At 41.0% G+C, this 22,500-nt stretch overlaps 2 protein-coding genes across 3 annotated transcripts in view; one reads left to right on the forward strand and one right to left on the reverse strand.

The window, feature by feature from the left end:
- Positions 1–11,317, forward strand: part of dcbld2 (discoidin, CUB and LCCL domain containing 2) — a 32,469-nt gene extending 21,152 nt beyond the window's left edge. For both annotated transcript variants that reach the window (XM_060876001.1, XM_060876002.1), the window contains exons 6-15: positions 3,741–3,874; positions 4,060–4,100; positions 6,694–6,909; positions 7,453–7,577; positions 8,011–8,158; positions 8,251–8,370; positions 8,584–8,677; positions 9,093–9,139; positions 9,283–9,396; positions 9,529–11,317. In XM_060876001.1, the coding sequence (XP_060731984.1) occupies positions 3,741–3,874; positions 4,060–4,100; positions 6,694–6,909; positions 7,453–7,577; positions 8,011–8,158; positions 8,251–8,370; positions 8,584–8,677; positions 9,093–9,139; positions 9,283–9,396; positions 9,529–9,902 (1,413 nt within the window). In that variant the 3' untranslated portion in view covers positions 9,903–11,317. The remainder of the gene's footprint in view (positions 1–3,740; positions 3,875–4,059; positions 4,101–6,693; positions 6,910–7,452; positions 7,578–8,010; positions 8,159–8,250; positions 8,371–8,583; positions 8,678–9,092; positions 9,140–9,282; positions 9,397–9,528) is intronic.
- Positions 11,318–14,454: 3,137 nt separating this feature from the next.
- The window catches only part of tmem30c (transmembrane protein 30C), a 13,172-nt gene continuing 5,126 nt past the window's right edge, over positions 14,455–22,500 (reverse strand). Inside the window, exons 2-7 of the mRNA XM_060876000.1 lie at positions 19,924–20,040; positions 18,952–19,059; positions 18,613–18,703; positions 17,187–17,330; positions 16,078–16,290; positions 14,455–15,320 (exon numbers count right to left, since the gene is read on the reverse strand). Of these exons, the coding sequence (XP_060731983.1) occupies positions 15,133–15,320; positions 16,078–16,290; positions 17,187–17,330; positions 18,613–18,703; positions 18,952–19,059; positions 19,924–20,040 (861 nt within the window). The 3' untranslated portion in view covers positions 14,455–15,132. The remainder of the gene's footprint in view (positions 15,321–16,077; positions 16,291–17,186; positions 17,331–18,612; positions 18,704–18,951; positions 19,060–19,923; positions 20,041–22,500) is intronic.

Below are 22,500 nucleotides of genomic sequence, written 5' to 3' on the forward strand. Positions count from 1 at the left end.
CTCGCTCTCTCTTGCTCTCTCTCTCTCTCGCTCTATATCTCTCTCTCTTGCTCTCGCTCTTTCTCTCTCTCTCGCTCTATATCTCTCTCACTCTATCTCTCTCTCTCGCTCTATCTATCTCTCGCTCTATATCTCTCACTCTATCTCTCTCTCTCTCGATCTCTCTTGCTCTCTCTCGCTCTATATCTCTCTCTCTTGCTCTCGCTCTGTATCTCTCTCGCTCTGTATCTCTCTCGCTCTATATCTCTCGCTCTCTCTCTCTCTCTCTCTCTCTCTCTCTCTCTCTCGCTCTATCTATCTCTCGCTCTATATCTCTCTCACTGTATCTCTCTCTCTCTCTCTCTCTCTCTCTCTCTCTCTCTCTCTCTCTCTCTCTCTCTGTCTCTCTCTCTGTTGAAAGACATTACATAACAACATGAATAAAGCTCACTCTGTAATACAGGGAGATGTGGTAGCTTAGTGTTTAAGGTGTTGAACTACAGATCAGATGGTTGTGAGTTTGAATCCCAGGCCCACCAGTGCTGGGCCCCTGATTAAGGCCCTTAACCCACAATTGCTCAGGTGTATAAAATGAGATAAAAATGTGAGGCGCTCTGGATAAGTTCGTCTGCCAAACGCTGTAAATGTAAATATTCCTCATGCAGTATCTTTAGTAGCATGTTCACATTATGCAATTCACTGAAATATCGTGCGTCACAAATACCCGAAGGACACTAAATCCCTAGTCGCCTATTTCCCTAAATCCCGATTTTTTTTTTATTACATTTTTCTAAATCTGTTCGGATCGATATGGCTTTTCCGCTTTGCTTAAAAATATGTCATAGAAATAAAGTATTTTTATTTATTAATTATTGTTCTCAAAATTCTATAAAAAAAAAACAACAAAGATGTGAATAGTATTTCATTTATTGTAATTGTATTTCATTTATTGATCAATTTAAAATACAACATTTTAAAGAAATAGATTTGAATTAAGTAGTATATTTTTACAAATATATTTCAACAAATTTTAATAACCTAAACACCGCTTATTTGATAAATATTCACCGACTTGAGTTGCATCAGTCTCAGATTCCTCTATTACGCGCTTTGTATTTTTACATTTTGTTACTTTACTTAACTTAAATTGTCCCCCAAATTAGATGGAGCTTTGACTTGGCCAAATCAGGACACTTTGTAGCTCTACATCATTTTAATCCTTCTCCTTCTTGCTTTCTGCCTTCTATTTGCTTGGATTTGGTTCCTTGGCTGGCAACAAGATTTTCGTTTCATTCATAAGCAAAGCTCAGAGCATGATGCTACCACCACCATTCTGGATGGTAGGAACGTTGTCACCAACAATTTGGGCTGTATTTGGTCTACGCTAAACATAGTGCATATTTAATTTGATCGCTGTAGAGAGTCACTTTAGAAAGAGATCTAATAGTAAAGTACTGCGGTTTGGGGGTGGGAGGGGTGTAGGAGAGAGGGAGAGAAATACTTTCTGGAAGCACTGAATGTAAATTATTAAGCTGAAAGCAGCTCATCAGACCAGAGACTAGCTACAGAGTCTCCGGCTGGAGACGTTCAGTCTGAAAGAGAAGAGTTTTCACAGACGACGTTATTTTATGTAAAGTCTCTATTCCGTTTAGTGCAATGATGTAATTCAAATTCGATTTATTTGTATTGCACTTTTAACCATTCCCACTGCCTCAGAGCAGCTTTACAGGAGAATAGAAACAAAAAGGGGGGGGGGGGGGATTAAATTTATATATATATATATATATATATATATATATATATATATATATATATATATATATATATATATATATATATTTATATATAGATAGATAGATAGTCGCTGTCAGACGGAATCCTCGTATCTCCAAAATCGTTATTTTTCAGGAAATTAAAAAAAACGCCGTACCTTATCTGCAGTGCACAGGGTTTAGTCCACGTTGCAGTGGATTGTCTTGCGCTAAATTCCTGTCCTCAGACGAGCACCAGAACTAGCGGGGGTCAAGATTTTTTTTTCTTTGAGCCCAGTGTTTTGAAAACATTTACCTCAGAAGACGTGTTGATTCGTTGCGACTCTTCTTGAGGAGAAATATGCCGCGAAGCTCTCCCGCGGAGTGAGGAAGAGGTGGACAGTTGAAGTGTCCAATGGAGTTATGAGATTTGCGCTCAAATTATTTTCAAGACTTTAGATTGGTTAATAACTTGTAAAAATAACAGACCCACGTGGGGACTGACCAATAGCATCGATATGTGAAAAAATATGAAATTGACCAAATTTGGACATAGGAGGTATCCGCCTGACAGCGACAATATATATATTATAAGAAGAAGAAAATATAATAATTTTAATATTAATATAAAATACTATATGGCTGTTATAAAAAATATAAAAAGAAAAAGAAAGAAACTACAAATGATAGAAAATAGATTTAATGTTAAAATGAATCTCCTGCTTACACAAGTGCACTATTTGTAGCACATAGTACACAGTTACAGAAGGGAAATGATTTATAATCACAGTATCTGCTGTCACCCAGATGAGGATGGCTTCCCTGAGTCTGGTTTCTCTCAAGGTTTCTTCCTGATATCATCTCAGGGAGTCGTTCCTCACCATCATCACCTCTGGTTTACTCATTAGGGAGAAATTTACTTCCTGAATTTCTGTATTTCTGTAAAGCTGCTTTGAGACAATGTCGGTTGTTGAACGCATTATACGAAGCAAACCGAGCTGAACTGAACAGCGTTTGGTGGAAACAGTCTTTCGAGATGAATTGGCTGACGTGTATCCATTCTTACCGCCTTTATAAACCGTGATGTCTCATCAAGCACCGTGAAGAAATACCAGTTCCTCCAGGATGTCGCAGAGTTTCTGGAATTGTTGCAGTCAGAAATGAGCAACTCGTACTAGTGAAAACACTTATGCGTGTTGTGATGACGTCACACGATGCGTCTTGGAACAAACTCGCAGGAAATCTACTGCAGCTCAGGTCAAAAAATTGAGTGTATTCGATTTTTTGCCATTTTCTGCCATTGCAGGATAGTGAAATCCTGGAGAGACGGGAAATAAAACCAGGGTATACTGTACATCTATGTATAAGTCTCGATAGTTTCACGTGACTCGCGTCCTATAAGTGCAACACACAGCATTTAGATAGAGGAAGTGGGACATGTGGACAGGGTTAACACGGAAATACAGAGCAAACATGGTGAAGTAATGAACACTGATGAACAGAGCAGCTGGGACATGAGGGGCATGTGGTAGCCTAGTGGTTTAGGTGTTGAACTACCAATTGGAAGGGCGTGAGTTTCAATCCCAGGTCCATTAACCGGCCACTGCTGGGCCCCTATAAAAGGAGACAAGAATATAAAGGCGCCTGCCAAAATGCCATGGCATGCAGACCTGAGACCATCTCACACACACACACACACACACACACACACACACACACACACACACACACACACACACACACACATACACACACACACAAATCTAGAGGAGTCTACATAAGTTGTACATGAATAGCTAAAGACTTAAGAGGCAACTTTAGTCTTCATGTTAACTGCTTATCAAGAACGTCATTAGTCAGGAACTTTATGAAACGTAACCATCACAAATTGTGCTTGAGTGCGATTTATTTATAGCTTCATCATTTTCCTTCATTTTGGTTAAAAATTTCATACTGACTAAAATGCTGAAAATTATACATGTATAAAAGTGTGTGTGTGTGTGTGTCTAGTCGTCGTCTCTGTGTCTGGCCGGTATCCATGCCGGCGTGGTGTCAAACACACTCGGAGGCCGTGTCAGTGTAGTGAGCAGTACAGGCATCCCGCACTACGACAGCACGCTGGCCAACAACGTCACCTCTGTAGCGTGAGTAACCTGCTTTCTTTTTGCACTTCCTTTATTTTATTCCAAGTGGATCTGTACATCATCGGTGCATCGTTTTTCCTCCTCCTTTGTCCTTGAGGCCCCTCTACATCATCACTGCACCAACAACTTGATTGATTTTTGTAGTCCAGCCTTCAATCTCCATGTTTTTCTCTTTCTGTCTGCAGAGGGATCCTTTCTCCCAGTCTCTTCACCTTTAAAACCAGCGGTAAGTCTGCCTGACCTATCAAAGCCTGTCCTGGGTCAGTTACATCACAAAGCCTGCACAATACATCACCCCACCTTCTTCTTCTTCTTCTTCTTCTAAATCATCTTCTTCCTTCTTCTTCTTCCTCCTTCTTCTTCTTCTTCTTCTTCTTCTTCTTCTTCTTCTAAATCTTCTTCTTCCTCTACATCTACTTCTTCTTCCTTCTTCTTCTTCCTCCTCCTCCTCCTTCTTCTTCTTCTTCTTCTTCTTCTTCTTCTTCTTCTTCTTCTTCTTCTTCTTCTTCTTCTAAATCTTCTTCTTCTTCCTTCTTCTTCTTCTTCCTCCTTCTTCTTCTTCTTCTTCTTCTTCTTCTTCTTCTAAATCTTCTTCTTCTTCTACATCATCTTCTTCTTCCTCTACATCTACTTCTTCTTCCTTCTTCTTCTTCCTCCTCCTCCTTCTTCTTCTTCTTCTTCTTCTTCTAAATCATCTTCTTCTTCCTTCTTCTTCTTCTTCCTCCTCCTTCTTCTTCTTCTTCTTCTTCTTCTTCTTCTTCTTCTTCTTCTTCTTCTTCTTCTAAATCTTCTTCTTCTAAATCTTCTTCTTCTAAATCTTCTTCTTCTTCTTCCTTCTTCTTTCATCTTCTTATTTCATCTTCTTTCATCTTCTTCTTCCTCCATCTTCTTTCATCTTCTTTTTATTCTTTATCTTTTTCTTCTTTCATCTTCATCTTTTTCTTCTTTCATCTTCATCTTTTTCTTCTTTCATCTTCATCTTTTTCTTCTTTCATCTTCATCTTTTTCTTCTTTCATCTTCACCTTTTTCTACTTTCATCTTCATCTTCGTTCATCTTTTTCTTCTTTCATCTTTCATCTCTTCTTTCATCTTCATCATCATCCTCCTCTTCCTCCTCCTCCTCAGGTTACACAGGATCATAATATGCAAACGAGCGCTCGAACAAGCAGCTAAAATGATTTATTGTGTCCCGTAAGCATCCTGACAAACATTAGTCATTTTTAGGTGAATAATTTGCAGTAAATCTAAATCATTCTGGTCAATCTTTACCCTGATCACATCTCCGGTGTGTTTGTAATGAACCGCACGGCGTCTCGCATTCGCAATACGTTACGGCGTAATGACAATACGATTTGTCGTGCAGCCGTGCAGCTGTATTAATAATCCTATTGTACACCGGAGTGTAACTGACACAACGTCTGTAGAGAGATCAGCCATGTACACAGACAGCTCCGCAATCATTGGTCTCCGCTCCAGAGACTCAAAACACAGAACCTCTTAGCATAACGTCTAATGAGCTCGGAGACGGTTATAGTGTTACAGAGCGATTATTTATTTTTTTTCCAATCAGTCTTTCATTTTCTAACCTTTCCTGCTCCTTCAGATTCTTAGCTCTGAGCACAGAGAAGAGAGGTTTATTGACAACCCCTCAGACGTGCCAGTCTGGAATATGCTGTAGTAACACATACACAACAATACATGACAATACAAATGATTTTAACCCAAAAAAAATCACCAAAGAGCAAATCCGCAGATGAACTGAGAATGTTTTGAACTCTTTACATTGATTGACACCTACCGGAAGCTCCGCCCACTTCACCCCTCTTCTCACATTAGCGATATTTGATTTATTAGGGATCACACCAACGATCTTCAGCCAATAAATTCTCTCGATTTGATCTCTTCTGCTCCGGCCATCAGATCGTCAGCGAAGACGTCGACCATTTTCATGCTTTTTCTACGAGGGACATTAGACAAGTAATTGTTTATTAATATTAATTAATAATAATAATAATAAAAGTTTTTATTAATAAAAAAAGTAGTTATTTATAAAAAAAAGAGTCCATGTTTTTGGGATTTGTAGAAATGAACACAAAATCAAGCAAATTACAGAATATTTGAGGAGATTGCAGTTTTTAGAAAAATGACCCCAGGTTTCCTGCAGGTTCGGGCCGAGACGCATCGTGCGGCGTCGTCGTGTAGGAGCATGAATACAGCTCTCATAGAAAGTCATTACATTTGTGTCTTTACCGCTAAGAGTTTAAAAGAAGAATCCCCTGCTTGAAGTTTCACCAATTCAAGTCATCCGTCTATTGTAAGTTTTGACAAATAAAATAAATAAATAAATCAAGCATTTTTGGCTGCAAGACTCACAAAAGAAACACAAACACGAAATCCTGGAAGGACCGAATGAAGGCGAGCTGGGAAAAGAGTGAGAATAAAAAGAGCTGCGAAATGACAATGTGTGAAAGTGGCTGAAGCTTTCCTTCTAACTCAGAGGAGTGGATGATGTGTCTGTGGCACAGTTTGACTTTGACACTGAAAATTCAATCTTGACGTTCAGTCTCCTGAAATTTGCACGCCGTTAGCGATTATGCTGTCGGCCCTGGAACGACCGCTCCGACGTGCAGCTCCTGACACTGACATGGGAGAGAGAGGGAGTGGAAATGGGAGCAACTTTCCATTTCTAACCCCGGAGACACAGAGGAGGGAATGTCTAACGCTCACCAGTGCGTCTGAAGGGTGCCAATAGTTTTGAGGGCTGAGTCGAGGCACTGTTTAGTTTATCTAGTTAAGGTTTGTTTCTTTGTGATTCTAGGCTGCTACGGTACACTGGGTCTGGAGTCAGGGGTGATCAGCGAGTCTCAGATCTCCGTCTCGTCTGTGTGGGAGTGGGGTCGTCACGGCGATAAGCCTTCAGTCTGGGCACCTTCAGGCGCACGGCTTAAAAAGCCTGGGCTTCCGTGGGCAGCCGCCGACAGCGACACGAAACAGTGGATCCACGTGGACCTGAAGAGAAAGAAACGAGTGACAGGTGAGAACGGCGCAGGTAGGGGCGGGGCTTAGAAGTGAAAAATGCACTAGGTGTGTGTCCCGAATTCCCATGATTGCGTAATACTCTGCTGTTGTGTAGTGTAAACAGTATGAGTAGCATTTTCACAGCGAAATTCCAACATGAAGGATGAAAAAAAAAGTGAAGTGTGGAATGTTGGACACTTCGAAGGTGCACTCGACACTCACGACGTGGAAGAAGGGCGGGGCTACCAGGCACTGATAGCTGACTACACTCTGGTGAACAAGGCATCTTAGAAATGTCTTCTAAATTCGCTCGCACTGTATGATTTATTTTTCCATTTAACATTTGTTAAACATCCTGCAGCATCGCGTTATGTGTTTGACGACATTCGCCATCGACCGGGAACCTACTTCTGTTTAATAAAAACCCGCTAGAGTTCATTTGAGTTGCTACGACCTTTCTAACCTTCATATACTAGACTCTAGAGTGCATAGTGTAAGTGCACACGTGTAGTGAGCCTTATCTGATGGCAGTTAAGAACCTTTTTACTTCCTTCTACAGGAATCATCACCACTGGCTCCACTTTACCCGATTACCAGTTTTATGTGACTGCCTATCGAGTGCACTACAGCAGTGACGGACAGGACTGGACAGCCTATCAGGAAGCAGGCTCAAGTCAAGACAAGGTATATAAATCTGTCTACACACTGCCATAGGTGTGTGTGGGGGTGTTGTGACAACCTTTACAGACTGCGTGTTTCAGCAAATAGCACTAAGTGCACTCGCTAGTCATTAATAATACATAGGCATCAATTGGCAGAGAGCTTAACGAGGAGCTCATTGATTGGCTGCGTTTAAGTGGAGGGTTGTAAACCGTTATTCTGGCAGTGATGTAATACTGCGCCGAGGGGACCGATAGCATCGAGCGAACCGGGGGAATAAATGGTAAATCTATTCCGTCGTTTCTGTTTAAACCGACAGTACAGATGGCTCGACCGTGCCGTAACAACAAGAAGTCATCGATTGCACCAGCGACACAATGGAGCTCGGTCGAGTTGACTCCGTTAAAGGGCGAATATTTGCAATTCAGTGGTCACAGATCACATGTGTTCATGACAGGTTTTCCAAGGGAATAGCAACTATCTTCAGGAAGTCCGGAACAACTTCATCCCTCCTATCGAAGCGCGGTTTATCAGAGTAACTCCTGTGCAGTGGCATCAGAGGATTGCTTTAAAAATGGAGCTGCTCGGCTGTCAGCTATCTACAGGTAGGTCCGATCAGACGTCTGATCTGAGATCATCACGTCATCAAACCTCTTGGCTTTATGCTGAACTGCTTTTCTGTTATCATCATATTCAGCAAGTCCACGCAGTCCGGTGCCTCCACCCAAAAAAAAAGACACAGCACCTCCGCCGCAGGAGCAGACGACGTACACGCCGAACGTCCGAAACACCACCATGCCTCCTCACGCTCATAACGGTGAGACGCAGCTACCGCACGTCAGACTACGTAGAGTTCTCAGAGATCATGTAATAACTTCAGTTTGCAGTTTGTGTCCTAACAAAAAAGCTCTTAAAGTTTGCTTCCTGGTTTTATTTCAGTCTGTGAATAGCACTGTTGTTTTGTTTTGTGTTGTTTTTATGTGCTACTCTTACTTCATGTAATCGCTGTAATGTTGTGCGTTCGTTCCAGAGGTCGCGTTAGTGGCCGTGTTGGTTCCCGTGCTGGTGGTGGTCCTCACTGCTCCGGTGCTGTTGATTGTGTGCGCGTGGCTCTGGAAGAGCAGGTCAGTAAGCCATACATCTCATTTACTGCAGGGAATAAGGCATTAAAACATGCTAACGAGTCTGATAGCAGAGCACACGGTGCAACACTATTATATTACTTTAATCAGGTGCCATTTGTTATGACCCCGACCAACAAATTACCCACAGTACTTTGCCGACTTGGGAATCGCAATCTGTTTTTGTAGCAGCTGCTTAATTCCTCCTTTTTTTTTTCTCGGTACTAATTATATCGTCGAGTGCAAAAGTTTGTGCACCCTTCATGTAAGAACTGTTCAATCATAATGGGATGATTTCTTACTTGATGATTTCTGTTTCGATTTCCAAACGAATTGCAGTGTTTAATTTGCAGTTCAGGAGAGTCGCACACGTCCTGCTGAGCTACAGATTTGATTTACTGTTTTCATTCTGTTTCAGGAAAAGTCCCGAAGCGACGTACGACCTTCCACATTGGGACCGCACAGGTATTGTTCACACCGACGATGCTGCTGGCTGAGGCGTCTTTGGGTTATATGATGTGATGACACAAAAGAAAAGCAGTGACAAAGCCGACTGTGTGTGTGTGTGTGTGTGTGTGTGCGTGTGCGTGTGTGTGTGTGTGTCGCAGTGTGGTGGAAGAGCATGAAGCAGCTGTTGCCATCGAAGCTGGATGGGGAGGAGTGTGTGCGCTACAGCTCTTCTGCACGAACTGAGAACCAGAGACCACAGGTAGAACCGGCAGGTAAAGAAACGTACACGTACACACACACACACACACACACACACACACTCATAGTGTTACTTCTTACACATTCCAGAGGATTACACACTACATATTTTTTACCCTGTCCATAATCCATGTCTATCTCTCTAGAATATGCTCAGCCTCTGGTAAGCGGTACCATGGCCTCTCTGGGTCAGAGGTCAACATTTAAACCCGAAGAAGGAGCCGACCCCGAGTACGACGCCCCCTTGACCCCCGAACAATATCACGCCTATGCTGAACCGCTCCCCGCCTCTGGAACAGAATACGCCATTCCCATCACGCTCGACAGAGCCAATCACATACCTGCAGGCACTCTGCCTTACCGAGGGCGGGGATTAGAAGCCCGAACGGACAGCAACCAATCAGGGAGCTCCGTCTACGACACGCCAAAAAGCACATCCGAACAAACCGTACCTACAGACGGCCAAATATACCAAGTGCCTCAGAATTCCCACAGTACACCGTGCCAGGAAATAGACTGAGCAGAACCGGACCACGGTGCTCAAGTATTGTACTAAGAATTCTGCTCCGGTTCTCAGACTGGCCGTCGGACCGGGACGAGCGTGCATGTGTGAAAGTGCATGTTTGTGCTTGTAGCTGTATGTACATACATCTAGTCTCCTCTGCATGCCATAGCAGTCCTGTCACTGAAGAACACCAGGAATGTCAGAGAGAGAGAGAGAGAGAGAGAGAGAGATAGAGATGAGTGAGGCAGTGGGAGACTCTTACACTACTGTTTTAGTGTGTGTGTGTCTGAATGTTCTCTCATGTTAAACTGTGAGTCCCTGTACATTTTCTTTCATACTGAGAGGAATCAGTCCCAAAGTCTTACTCCTAAGGGTCACAACTTGGTGCATGTTCATGGTGGGTTACACTGTTTCTATTAACCTGTATCAAACACAAAAGGATTATTTTTGCTTTTATTCTTCTTTCACTTAAAAAGACACCCTTTTCCCTGCATTTGAAAATGTAACGTAGCCTATGCGGTCACCCTCGATAGGTTCCTGCTAGGCTGCGTGTTCAGCATTAATAACCTACACGTGTAGGCTATTAGCTGGAAAAACGGTACATCAACTTTCTGAAGCGTTTCTCATCACCATCTATTCAAAAACATGTTATATTTTTTAAAACTCCACTCTCACACCTCAAAAAAAAATCTGTCACTGTTCGGAAAAAAATAATTATTTTTTTTTTTTCCATATTACTTTCCTGCTGAGATATGACGGCTATGCGGAGTGCCAGAACCATGCCTAAAATCTCCAGCGCTCACGGATGCACTGTTGTCATAGATACACTGTATCACGCCTTGGGGCGCCTTGCTGAATGTGACTCTTTCGTGCTGAATGAAAATAAAGTACGCAGCAAAGATGCCACCAAGCTTGCCATTAAGGAAATACACCTGGCTCGAGTCTTGAATTCCGATAATTCTAAACAACGGTACCGTTCTAACATTCGACCAAAAAGTTACCTTCTACATGTACTTTATGCTCAAGTGTGATTTACTGTGTGAACATCTGATCGATCAGCTGATCTTTATATTTACCTTGACTCAACTTCACTGCAGTTCACTGAGCACAAAGTGTGCTTTATGGTACTAACATGACAGTGTTCAGTTCAGAATATTAACCAAAGTCGAAGCGCCATCACTGAGACTGTGTGTGTGTGTGTGTGTGTGTGTGTGTGTGTGTGTGTGTGTGTGGGACCTGTTTCAATGTCCGTTTTAATATCCACAAGTTTTAATCGTGTTGATGAGGCTGTTTTTGTATGTCATGTGCACTGTATTCATAATTTTATAATTGTGTGTGTCTGCTATTCACTGTGAGTGACTGTTCGTACTGTAGAATGACTGTAAAGAATGACTGTATAGAGAAAAGTTTAATAAAAATATGATTACAAATTGGTGTCCAGCAATATGTACAATTTTGTAAGTAAGGATGGATTAGGTTGGATTATATATCATCATCATATAATATTGTGATTAAATTCATTCATTCACTCATCTTCTACCGCTTATCCGAACTACCTCGGGTCACGGGGAGCCTGTGCCTATCTCAGGCGTCATCGGGCATCGAGGCAGGATACACCCTGGACGGAGTGCCAACCCATCGCAGGGCACACACACACACTCTCATTCACTCACACACACACACTACGGACAATTTTCCATTGATGCCAATCAACCTACCATGCATGTCTTTGGACCGGGGGAGGAAACCGGAGTACCCGGAGGAAACCCCCGAGGCACGGGGAGAACATGCAAACTCCACACACACAAGGCGGAGGCGGGATGTGATTAAATTGTACAATAACATTTTCACAGATATTAAATATAACAGGATTTAAGGTATGGAGATGTGAGGTGATGTGAGGTATGGTGATGTAAGGTAAGGTGAGATTATGTAATATAAGGTAAGGTGATTTAAGGTAAAGTGATGTAGGGTAGGGTAAGGTTATTTAAGGTAAATTGATGTAAGGTGATGTAGGGTGATGTGAGGTACAGTGATATAAGGTATGGTAGGGTAAGGTGACATAAGGTGAGGTACGGTAGGGTGACGTAAGGATATGTTAGGTGAGGTAAGCTGATGTAAGTTTATGTAAGGTAAGGTGAGGTAAAGAGATATAAGGTGATATAAAGTAAGGTGAGGTAAAGTGATGTAAATTGATATAAGGTAAGGTAAGGTTATGTGAGGTAAGGTGAGGTGAGGTACAATGATATAAGGTATGGTAGGGTGACGTAAGGATGTGTTAGGTGAGGTAAGGTGATATAAGTTTATGTATGGTAAGGTGAGGTAAATTGATATAAGGTGATAAAGTAAGGTGAGATAGCGGAAGGTGATCTAAGGTAAGGATATGTTAGGTAAAGTGATGTAAGGTAAGGTTATGTGAGGTGAGGTGAGGTACAACGATATAAGGTATGGTAGGGTAAGGTGAGGTACGGTAGGGTGACGTAAGGATGTGTTAGGTGAGGTAGGATGATATAAGGTAAGGTGAGGTAAGGTGATATAAGGTAAGGTGAGGTAAGATGATATAAGGTAAGGTGATATAAGGTAAGGTGAGGTAAGGTGATATAAGGTAAGGTGAGGTAAGGTGATATAAGGTAAGGTGAGGTAAGGTATTTTATTGTCATTGTATACAATACAGTGAAATTTAATTGGCAAATCTCAGAGAGCAACAAGGCCATCTAAACAAAACAATGAATGAATTTAAGTTAGAAATAAAAAAGGATTAAGAATAGAGTACACTGTAAAATATACATGATTTCACATTAGTGTAATGACAGTTATCTGGATGTATTATTGAGCTGTGTATATTGTACAGTATAAAAATATTTTCACACATATTAATGCGACAATGTGCAGTGTAGTGCATGTCGCAGCAAAGATAGGTTTTGTGTAAGTTGTCTTAGAGAGTAGTAGTTAAGGTCCTTAGTACACACTTCTGTGATTCTAAACAGTTTAGAGCGTTCGTATATCGTCATATCGTATATCGTCAGCGCATCAATTACTTATAGTAGTAAAGTTAAACATTATATACACAAACTATTAAAGAAATTGTCTGCATGTGCTGCCATCTTTATGTTTCAATTACAAACTGTATGGAAGCAGCTGATTTAATCTAAATATTTTATACTTACTGAGTACTTTATTAGGAACATTTCGTGCAATTATCTAATGTCGCAGAATGCAGCGCATAAAATCATGCAGATATGACGAGCAGCTTCAGGTAATGTTCACATCAACCATCAGAATGAGGGAAAAAAAAAGCAGCGATTGTGACTGTGGCATTTTTGTTGATGTCAGATGGCCTGGTTTGAGTGTCTAGAGTTTAATGGCAGAATAAAGTAATAAACTTAAGAGTCGGCAGCAGGTCTGCAGATGGAAACGTTTGTTGATGAGAAAGGTCAGTGGAGAAAAGCAATAGTAACTCAATCACTCTGTATAACTCTGGTGGAGCAGAAAGGTATCTCAGAATGCACAGGCATTTCAGAAGATTAAGGGAGATGAGCTAGAACAGCTAAAGATCACGCCAGGTTCCTCTCTGTCAGTCAAGAACGAAAAGCTGAGGCTGAAGTAGACACTGACTCACCAACACTGGACATGTGAAGACTGGAAAAATGTAGCCTCGTCTGATGAGTCTGGATTTTTACTGTGATAGTAGGGTCAGAAATTTGCACCACCAGCATGAATAAATGGATTCAACCTGCCTTGTATCCACAATCCAGGCTGATGGAGGTGATGTAATGGTGTGGGACAAATCAATCATGGTCTGAATTCTACAGACTATTTGAGAATTGTTACTGAACATATGCATCCTTTCATGGCCACAATTTACTATCGTCTAATGGCTGCTTCCAGCATGATGATGCACCAGGTCACGAACTGGTCTCTTAAACTTAAACTGGTCTCATGAACATGACAATGAGTTCAGTGTTCTTCTCTGAATCCAGTAGATCCCCTTTGCGATGTGGTAGAACAGGAGATTCACAGCATGAAAGTGCGACTAAAAAAAACTGCAGGAACTGTGCGATACAATCATCTCAACATGGACCAAATCTCAAAGGAATATTTTCAACCAGGCCATGAAGAATTGTGGCTCTTTACATATCAAAGGGAGGCTTTACCCAGTATTAGTGCAGTGTTCCTTATAAACTGCTATGTTTAGCATTAAATAAAATAATAAATGAACTCAGTTTTGGGGCACGGTGGCTTAGTGGTTAGCATGTTCGCCCCACACCTCCAGGGTCGGGGTTCGATTCCCGCCTCCCCCTTGTGTGTGTGGAGTTTGCATGTTCTCCCCGTGCCTCGGGGGTTTCCTCCGGGTACTCCGGTTTCCTCCCCCGGTCCAAAGACATGCATGGTAGGTTGATTGGCATCTCTGGAAAATTGTCCCTAGTGTGTGAATGAGTGTGTGTGTGCCCTGCGATGGGTTGGCACTCCGTCCAGGGTGTATCCTGCCTTGATGCCCAATGACTCCCCGTGACCCGAGGTAGTTCGGATAAGCGGTAGAAGATGAATGAATGAACTCAGTTTTTCTTTCTTTTTTTTTATTTTTTAATTTATCACTAATATTTTTGTCAGTTTGCAAATGATGGCAGTAGAAATGTAAACTCTCATGACTTGAAAGGAGACTATGAAGCATGGATCTGAGACTATTCACTAAACAATATTTAGCACAAACATACAGTTACACATTAACGAAACCTTAAACACCTTTGTCGAAAGTTATGTTTCACTGCCTGATCTGAGGTCACGTTTTAGCTGACCTCTACTGGAGAGAAGCAGGAATTAAAGCTGGGGGATGATAAAGTTATGATATCGACACTGTGTTATATAACATTGCAGTTTTCTGAGATATCACTTTTCCACCAGCAGCCAGTTTCTCTGTAGCTCCTAGCAACAGATAGCTGATTAGATATAGTTTTATTTTTCCTTTTTAACACTGACACCATGCTCGACCTTTTAATATCTCATTATCCACCACCATTATCTTCAGTTCAAACATATAATCTAGGGGAAAATTCATTTGTTGCGCATCCAAATGATTAGACACTTTATATTCCAGTCTACATTCATAACTCAGCAAACTTTACAATTCGGGATCGACTTTTAGAATGCAACAAAGTTCTTCCTCCATGAGTGCATCAAGAATAAATATATCCTGGCTTCGTCTGGATTTTCATAATCGTCCACGTTCCTCCGTCTGCTCCTCGTGTCACTCCTCCATGTTCTTGCCGTCTCTGCCCACCTTGACGTACACCACGGTTAGAACGACGCCCACGACGAAGATCACACCTCCGCTCACTAGGTACGCGATGGGCAAGAAGGGATTCTTCCCACCGAACCAGGTCAGCGTGGTGAGCACGACTTCCTTCCTGCCGTGGAAGTACTGAACAGGGAAATCTCAGGGAGTTAAAGACCAATATGAACAGAAACCAATCAGGAAAAGAAAAAAGAATACAGCATGTTTAATATTTCTCAAAAGAGACATATAACGATGTAGGGAATGACTTCTATAGTCAGCAACACTGCGTAAGAGATTGATGATTTATGTAGTGCAGGAGTGTGTTCATATATTTAAGATTATTATTTTTATTCACTGAGAGAATATTCACTGCCTGAAGCAAACACCCACATCCCTAATAAAATATAAATAAATAAATAAATAAAACAGTATCCTGCTGCTTGACTTATATCTTTCGGTCTCTTCCACTTGGGAGGAACAGACTGCATGTTAGACATATAAGGAATAAAACAGAGTGAGAAGATCGCATGAGGAAAAGAATGACTAACTATGATGTGTGATAAAAGTTAGAAAGGGTTTTTTTTTCCAATAAAACCATACGTTTAAGTGTTTTGTTCCTCGTATACACCAGCAAGAGTTTGCGGTTAAAACGAACAATTTATCATTTACTGATTTTGGATTTTGTGTTAAATAAATTAGTTCCTGCACTCTTACACTACGGCAGCTAGAAACAGACATATACTCATGTCCTGAAGACTTTCAGTATATCAATGAATTGCAGATTTTTATGCAGAGTCGAAAGATGAAAGTTGTTACTATAGAAACGATAACATTGAAACAAGCTGGAGTAGAAGTTCTCCAGAGCCACGTAATGGACACCTTCTGACCAAGACCAGTGCTGAGCTGTTAGGATACTGTAGCTGATGAGGACGCTGTAGTTGCCAGCAGGCAGGCCCTGTGAGAAGGAAGCAGGAGCGCGGTTCAGAATGCCGTAGAGCTTTTTGAAGTTGGGGAAAGCTGCTTCTCTCATCCATACGATCAGATCGTCGTTGATGAAGCCGTTGTTGTTGGGATCAATAGGGTCCAGTTCATACACCGGTCTCTGCCAATACAGAGGCCGAGCCGTACCTGAGGCGACGTTCAAATCAGTTTGATTCTATTTTATGAGTGTAGAGATTTTAACAATAGACGTTCACACAAAGTTACTTTCCAGAAATACATAGAAACTGAAGGCATGAGAGTATACAAGCTTCTATGTGTGTATGTGTGAGTGAGTGAGTGAGTGAGTGAGTGAGTGCATGAGAGAATGTTTGTGCATGAGGTGGTATATATGAGTGTGTATGCATGTGTGTCTATGTTTGTGTATGTGAAAGTGTGTGTGTGTGTGTATGTATAAGTGTATGTAAGTGTGTTTATGGGTGTGAGGGGGTCTATGTGAGTGTGTATGGGGTGGTGTATATGAGTGTGTGTGTCTGTGTGTGTGTGTGAGTGAGTGTGTGTGGGGGGGTGGAGGGGTGCATGTGAGTGTGTGTGTATGTGTGTGGGGGGTATGAAGGGGTGTATGTGAGTGTGTGTGTGTGTATATGTGTGGGGGGGGGTATGGAGGGGTGTGTGTGGGGGGGTATGGAGGGGTGTATGTGAGTGTGTGTGTGTATGTGTGTGGGTGGGGTATGGAGGGGTCTATGTGGGTGTGTGCGTGTATGTGAGTGTGTGTGTATGCGTGTGTGCGTGTGTGTGCGTGCGTGTATGTGTGTGAGTGTGTGTGTGTGTGTGCGTGTATGTGTGTGTGAGTGTGTGTGTATGTGGTGTGTGTGTGTGTATGTGTGTGAGTGTGTGTGTGTGTGTGTGTGTGTGCATGTATGTGTGTGTGAGTGTGTGTGTATATGTGTATGTGTGTGAGTGTGTGTGTGTGTGAGTGTGTGTGTATGTGTGTGTGCGTGCGTGTATGTGGTGTGTGTGTGTGCGTGTGTGCGTGTATGTGTGTGTGAGTGTGTGTGTGTGTGTGTGTGCGCACACTTGCATACCTTGGAAGGCTTGCTGGAGTGTGGAGTTAGTTTTGGGATTGTGGAACTTGACATTTTTGTCTGTGTACCAGCTGATGCCCTTCCTGATGAGTGGAACATCTATTTCAGGTCCCTCAGATGGACGATACCTCAGTGTAAATGAATCTAAGATCCAGAACATTCAAAGAAACAAATCTAAACAAGTCCAAGAATTAAAACATGATGAGAAACTGATGAGAACGATTGCTTTTGTTCACTACAATAACACCAAAACATATGAATCACACAACTCCAGCAGAAGAGCTACATGAAGAGACGATTGTGGTTTTAGATCTAAAATATTCTGAATAAAATATCTAGAATTATATAATCAATATCTATCTAAAATATATACACATTTCTCGATTCATTAAACATTAAACAGACTAGTCAACATTTTCCTTGGTTTGTTTTTAAAGCATTTACACAAAACTGCTGAAACAGAGAAGGTGAATAAACTTCTGAGGGGAAGTTTATATAAGATGTTGTATGAAATTATATAACTGATATACACTAAAAAAAAACAAGGGTTTGTTGAATAGTTAAGGGTTTCCCAGCTCAAGGGGATTCGACCTGCTACCAGCTCTGACGGGATAATAAATAAGGACCTTTTCTTTTATTCTACAACATCTTATCATGCTAATCAATTTAATACAGAATTGTTCTCTGAATTCTCGCTAACAGGCTGTTTTTCTGACCTGTTCTGACCCGGCCACATAACTGAGATCGTGTAAAAATGTTATGAATATTGTTTATCCTATAATATATCTCACTCACTTACTCATCTTCTACCGCTTATCCGAACTACCTTGGGTCACGGGGAGCCTGTGCCTATCTCAGGCGTCATCAGGCATCAAGGCAGGATACACCCTGGACGGAGTGCCAACCCATCACAGGGCACACACACACACTCTCATTCACTCACGCAATCATACACTACAGACAATTTTCCAGAGATGACAATCAACCTACCATGCATGTCTTTGGACCGGGGGAGGAAACCGGAGTACCCAGAGGAAACCCCCGAGGCAAGGGGAGAACATGCAAACTCCACAGACAAGGCAGAGGCGGGAATCGAACCCCCGACCCTGGAGGTGTGAGGCGAACGTGCTAACCACTAAGCCACCGTGCCCCCCCATAATATATTAACAATATAAATGTTGAATCCTGGGAAATGTAGCTGTTCATTTTCGACTAATAAACAGTACTAATAAAGCATTATAAGATGTCAGGTTATTTCTAAAACATGAAAATTGCAGGGTGGTAACAGCATCATATCACTGCACCATTGATTATTTTGCTAGAACAGCACGCTCGGTCGTGTTTTCTTCCTCATGGTATGCCTCAAACCAGTACACTGTATCTATCTTAGCGTGATGTATCATCAATTCCTACAAATGAATCTTACCATTAAACATGCTGTTAGCCACAGCGCCACAGGGGGCGATAGGCACGCCGTTCGAATCATAAGCAAACGGCTCACAGTATGAACTCGGGGCCTGCAGGAGACAAGACAAACGAATCAATCTAATTACCAGCAACAATGGACACGACTGAAAATGAAAACAAAGGGACAGAGCAGAAAGATGATCGGCGGTGCGAACGGCTCCATATGGACTAAAAAAGAAGACTAATAAGAACAACACTTTGGATCAAAGCACAATTCTTGACAGAAAGAGGAAAAAAAAAAACAAGCTGTAGGAAAAGAAGAGACAGAGACAAACAGAGACAGCGGGACAGTGAGCACCTTCAGGCTATTCTTCCTCCCGACCAGCTGGGCATCATCGCGGGAGTCCATGTACCTGCGCAGGTTCTGGTGGAAATTAATCAGGCCATAGTAGAAGAAGACGTCCCCCTGAGAGACGGACAGCACAAGCACATCAGCTTTGTTTTTCTTTCTCTCTGTCCGACAGGTGTTCAAAAGAACAACAAGAAACAAGAGCGTCCATCAGCCAAAAACCTGCTACACTGTCTTCCAGCCAGCTAACTTCCTCATGATAATTGATGAATCCTCATTGGGATTCCATAACTGTGGCAGCGAATTGATGAAGCTTGGCGTCAACTAGTTTGAAAGGTGCACACTACTGAGCAGGAGATACGGAGCAGGCGAATAATATTAACATGCTAAATTAAACCACATTGTAAAGGTGTAAGCCCTTATGGCATTTCAGGGCGTACACAAGGATAAGGATTATAATGGAGCGGTGAATGAGACAGGTTCGAATGTTTGCACAGGATTGGGTGTGTAAGGAAAACAGAAAATGTCAGGAGAATAATGGGAACGATGTCGTTCAGAGGAAACTCTCAGTTTGGAAAGGAAAAACTCGTGTGGACTCAGTTAAAGCAGCGAACAGACAGATGAGCCGTCTGTATAAGCCCTGAAGCTGAATGGAACAACTGTGTGTGGTGTTTTTTTTTTTTTTTTTGTCAAATCAAATCTATTGTATATCCTCTCAAATGACTAAAGCCTAAACAACAAGAAAATAAAGATATTTATTCGAGATGTTTTTTTTGTTGTTGTTTTTTTTAAATAATTATATCTACATTCAAATTTGAGACGTACAAAGGACAACATCACTAACAGGTCACAAACAACTTGTTTATTCAAAGACCAAAAGTCATTTAAGGATAAACTTTCCTCATTGTCTTGCTAGCCATGACACACATGCACGCATAAACGCACGCACACACACACACACACACACACACACACACTTACGAGGAACATCTTGGGGATGTTGAAGTTGACAACACAGTTACACATGGTAGTGGCGTTGGTGGGATACTTGCGCATCTCTAAGCATTTTCCACAAGAACCAGCATCTGTGTAGTCAACCTAGAACACAGAACGAAATGGTAATGAAACTGCATTTCTATGTATTAATAGTTCTACACTAATCACCTCCACTCTACAGCATTTCTATGTGTTAATAGTTCTACACTAATCACCTCCACTCTATAGCATTTCTATGTATTAATAGTTCTACACTAATCACCTCCACTCTATAGCATTTCTATGTGTTAATAGTTCTACACTAATCACCTCCACCCTACAGCATTTCTATGTATTAATAGTTCTACACTAATCACCTCCACCCTATAGCATTTCTATGTATTAATAGTTCTACACTAATCACCTCCACCCTATAGCATTTCTATGTATTAATAGTTCTACACTAATCACCTCCACTCTATAGCATTTCTATGTATTAATAGTTCTACACTAATCACCTCCACTCTATAGCATTTCTATGTATTAATAGTTCTACACTAATCACCTCCACTCTACAGCATTTCTATGTATTAATAGTTCTACACTAATCACCTCCACTCTACAGCATTTCTATGTATTAATAGTTCTACACTAATCACCTCCACTCTACAGCATTTCTATGTATTAATAGTTCTACACTAATCACCTCCACTCTATAGCATTTCTATGTATTAATAGTTCTACACTAATCACCTCCACTCTACAGCATTTCTATGTATTAATAGTTCTACACTAATCACCTCCACTCTACAGCATTTCTATGTATTAATAGTTCTACACTAATCACCTCCACTCTATAGCATTTCTATGTATTAATAGTTCTACACTAATCACCTCCACTCTATAGCATTTCTATGTGTTAATAGTTCTACACTAATCACCTCCACTCTATAGCATTTCTATGTGTTAATAGTTCTACACTAATCACCTCCACTCTATAGCATTTCTATGTGTTAATAGTTCTACACTAATCACCTCCACTCTATAGCATTTCTATGTGTTAATAGTTCTACACTAATCACCTCCACTCTATAGCATTTCTATGTGTTAATAGTTCTACACTAATCACCTCCACTCTATAGCATTTCTATGTGTTAATAGTTCTACACTAATCACCTCCACTCTATAGCATTTCTATGTGTTAATAGTTCTACACTAATCACCTCCACTCTACAGCATTTCTATGTATTAATAGTTCTACACTAATCACCTCCACTCTACAGCATTTCTATGTATTAATAGTTCTACACTAATCACCTCCACCCTACAGCATTTCTATGTATTAATAGTTCTACACTAATCACCTCCACCCTACAGCATTTCTATGTATTAATAGTTCTACACTAATCACCTCCACCCTACAGCATTTCTATGTATTAATAGTTCTACACCAATCACCTCCACCCTACAGCATTTCTATGTAATAATAGTTCTACACCAATCACCTCCACTCTATAGCATTTCTATGTATTAATAGTTCTACACTAATCACCTCCACTCTATAGCATTTCTATGTGTTAATAGTTCTACACTAATCACCTCCACTCTATAGCATTTCTATGTATTAATAGTTCTACACTAATCACCTCCACTCTACAGCATTTCTATGTATTAATAGTTCTACACTAATCACCTCCACTCTACATCATTTCTATGTATTAATAGTTCTACACTAATCACCTCCACTCTATAGCATTTCTATGTGTTAATAGTTCTACACTAATCACCTCCACTCTATAGCATTTCTATGTGTTAATAGTTCTACACTAATCACCTCCACTCTATAGCATTTCTATGTGTTAATAGTTCTACACTAATCACCTCCACTCTATAGCATTTCTATGTGTTAATAGTTCTACACTAATCACCTCCACTCTATAGCATTTCTATGTGTTAATAGTTCTACACTAATCACCTCCACTCTATAGCATTTCTATGTGTTAATAGTTCTACACTAATCACCTCCACTCTATAGCATTTCTATGTGTTAATAGTTCTACACTAATCACCTCCACTCTATAGCATTTCTATGTATTAATAGTTCTACACTAATCACCTCCACTCTATAGCATTTCTATGTGTTAATAGTTCTACACTAATCACCTCCACTCTACAGCATTTCTATGTATTAATAGTTCTACACTAATCACCTCCACTCTATAGCATTTCTGTGTTAATAGTTCTACACTAATCACCTCCACTCTACAGCATTTCTATGTGTTAATAGTTCTACACTAATCACCTCCACTCTATAGCATTTCTATGTATTAATAGTTCTACACTAATCACCTCCACTCTATAGCATTTCTATGTGTTAATAGTTCTACACTAATCACCTCCACCCTACAGCATTTCTATGTATTAATAGTTCTACACTAATCACCTCCACCCTATAGCATTTCTATGTATTAATAGTTCTACACTAATCACCTCCACTCTATAGCATTTCTATGTATTAATAGTTCTACACTAATCACCTCCACTCTATAGCATTTCTATGTATTAATAGTTCTACACTAATCA

Source organism: Tachysurus vachellii, chromosome 8 (genome assembly GCF_030014155.1).
Source record: "Tachysurus vachellii isolate PV-2020 chromosome 8, HZAU_Pvac_v1, whole genome shotgun sequence".
NCBI lineage: Eukaryota > Metazoa > Chordata > Actinopteri > Siluriformes > Bagridae > Tachysurus > Tachysurus vachellii.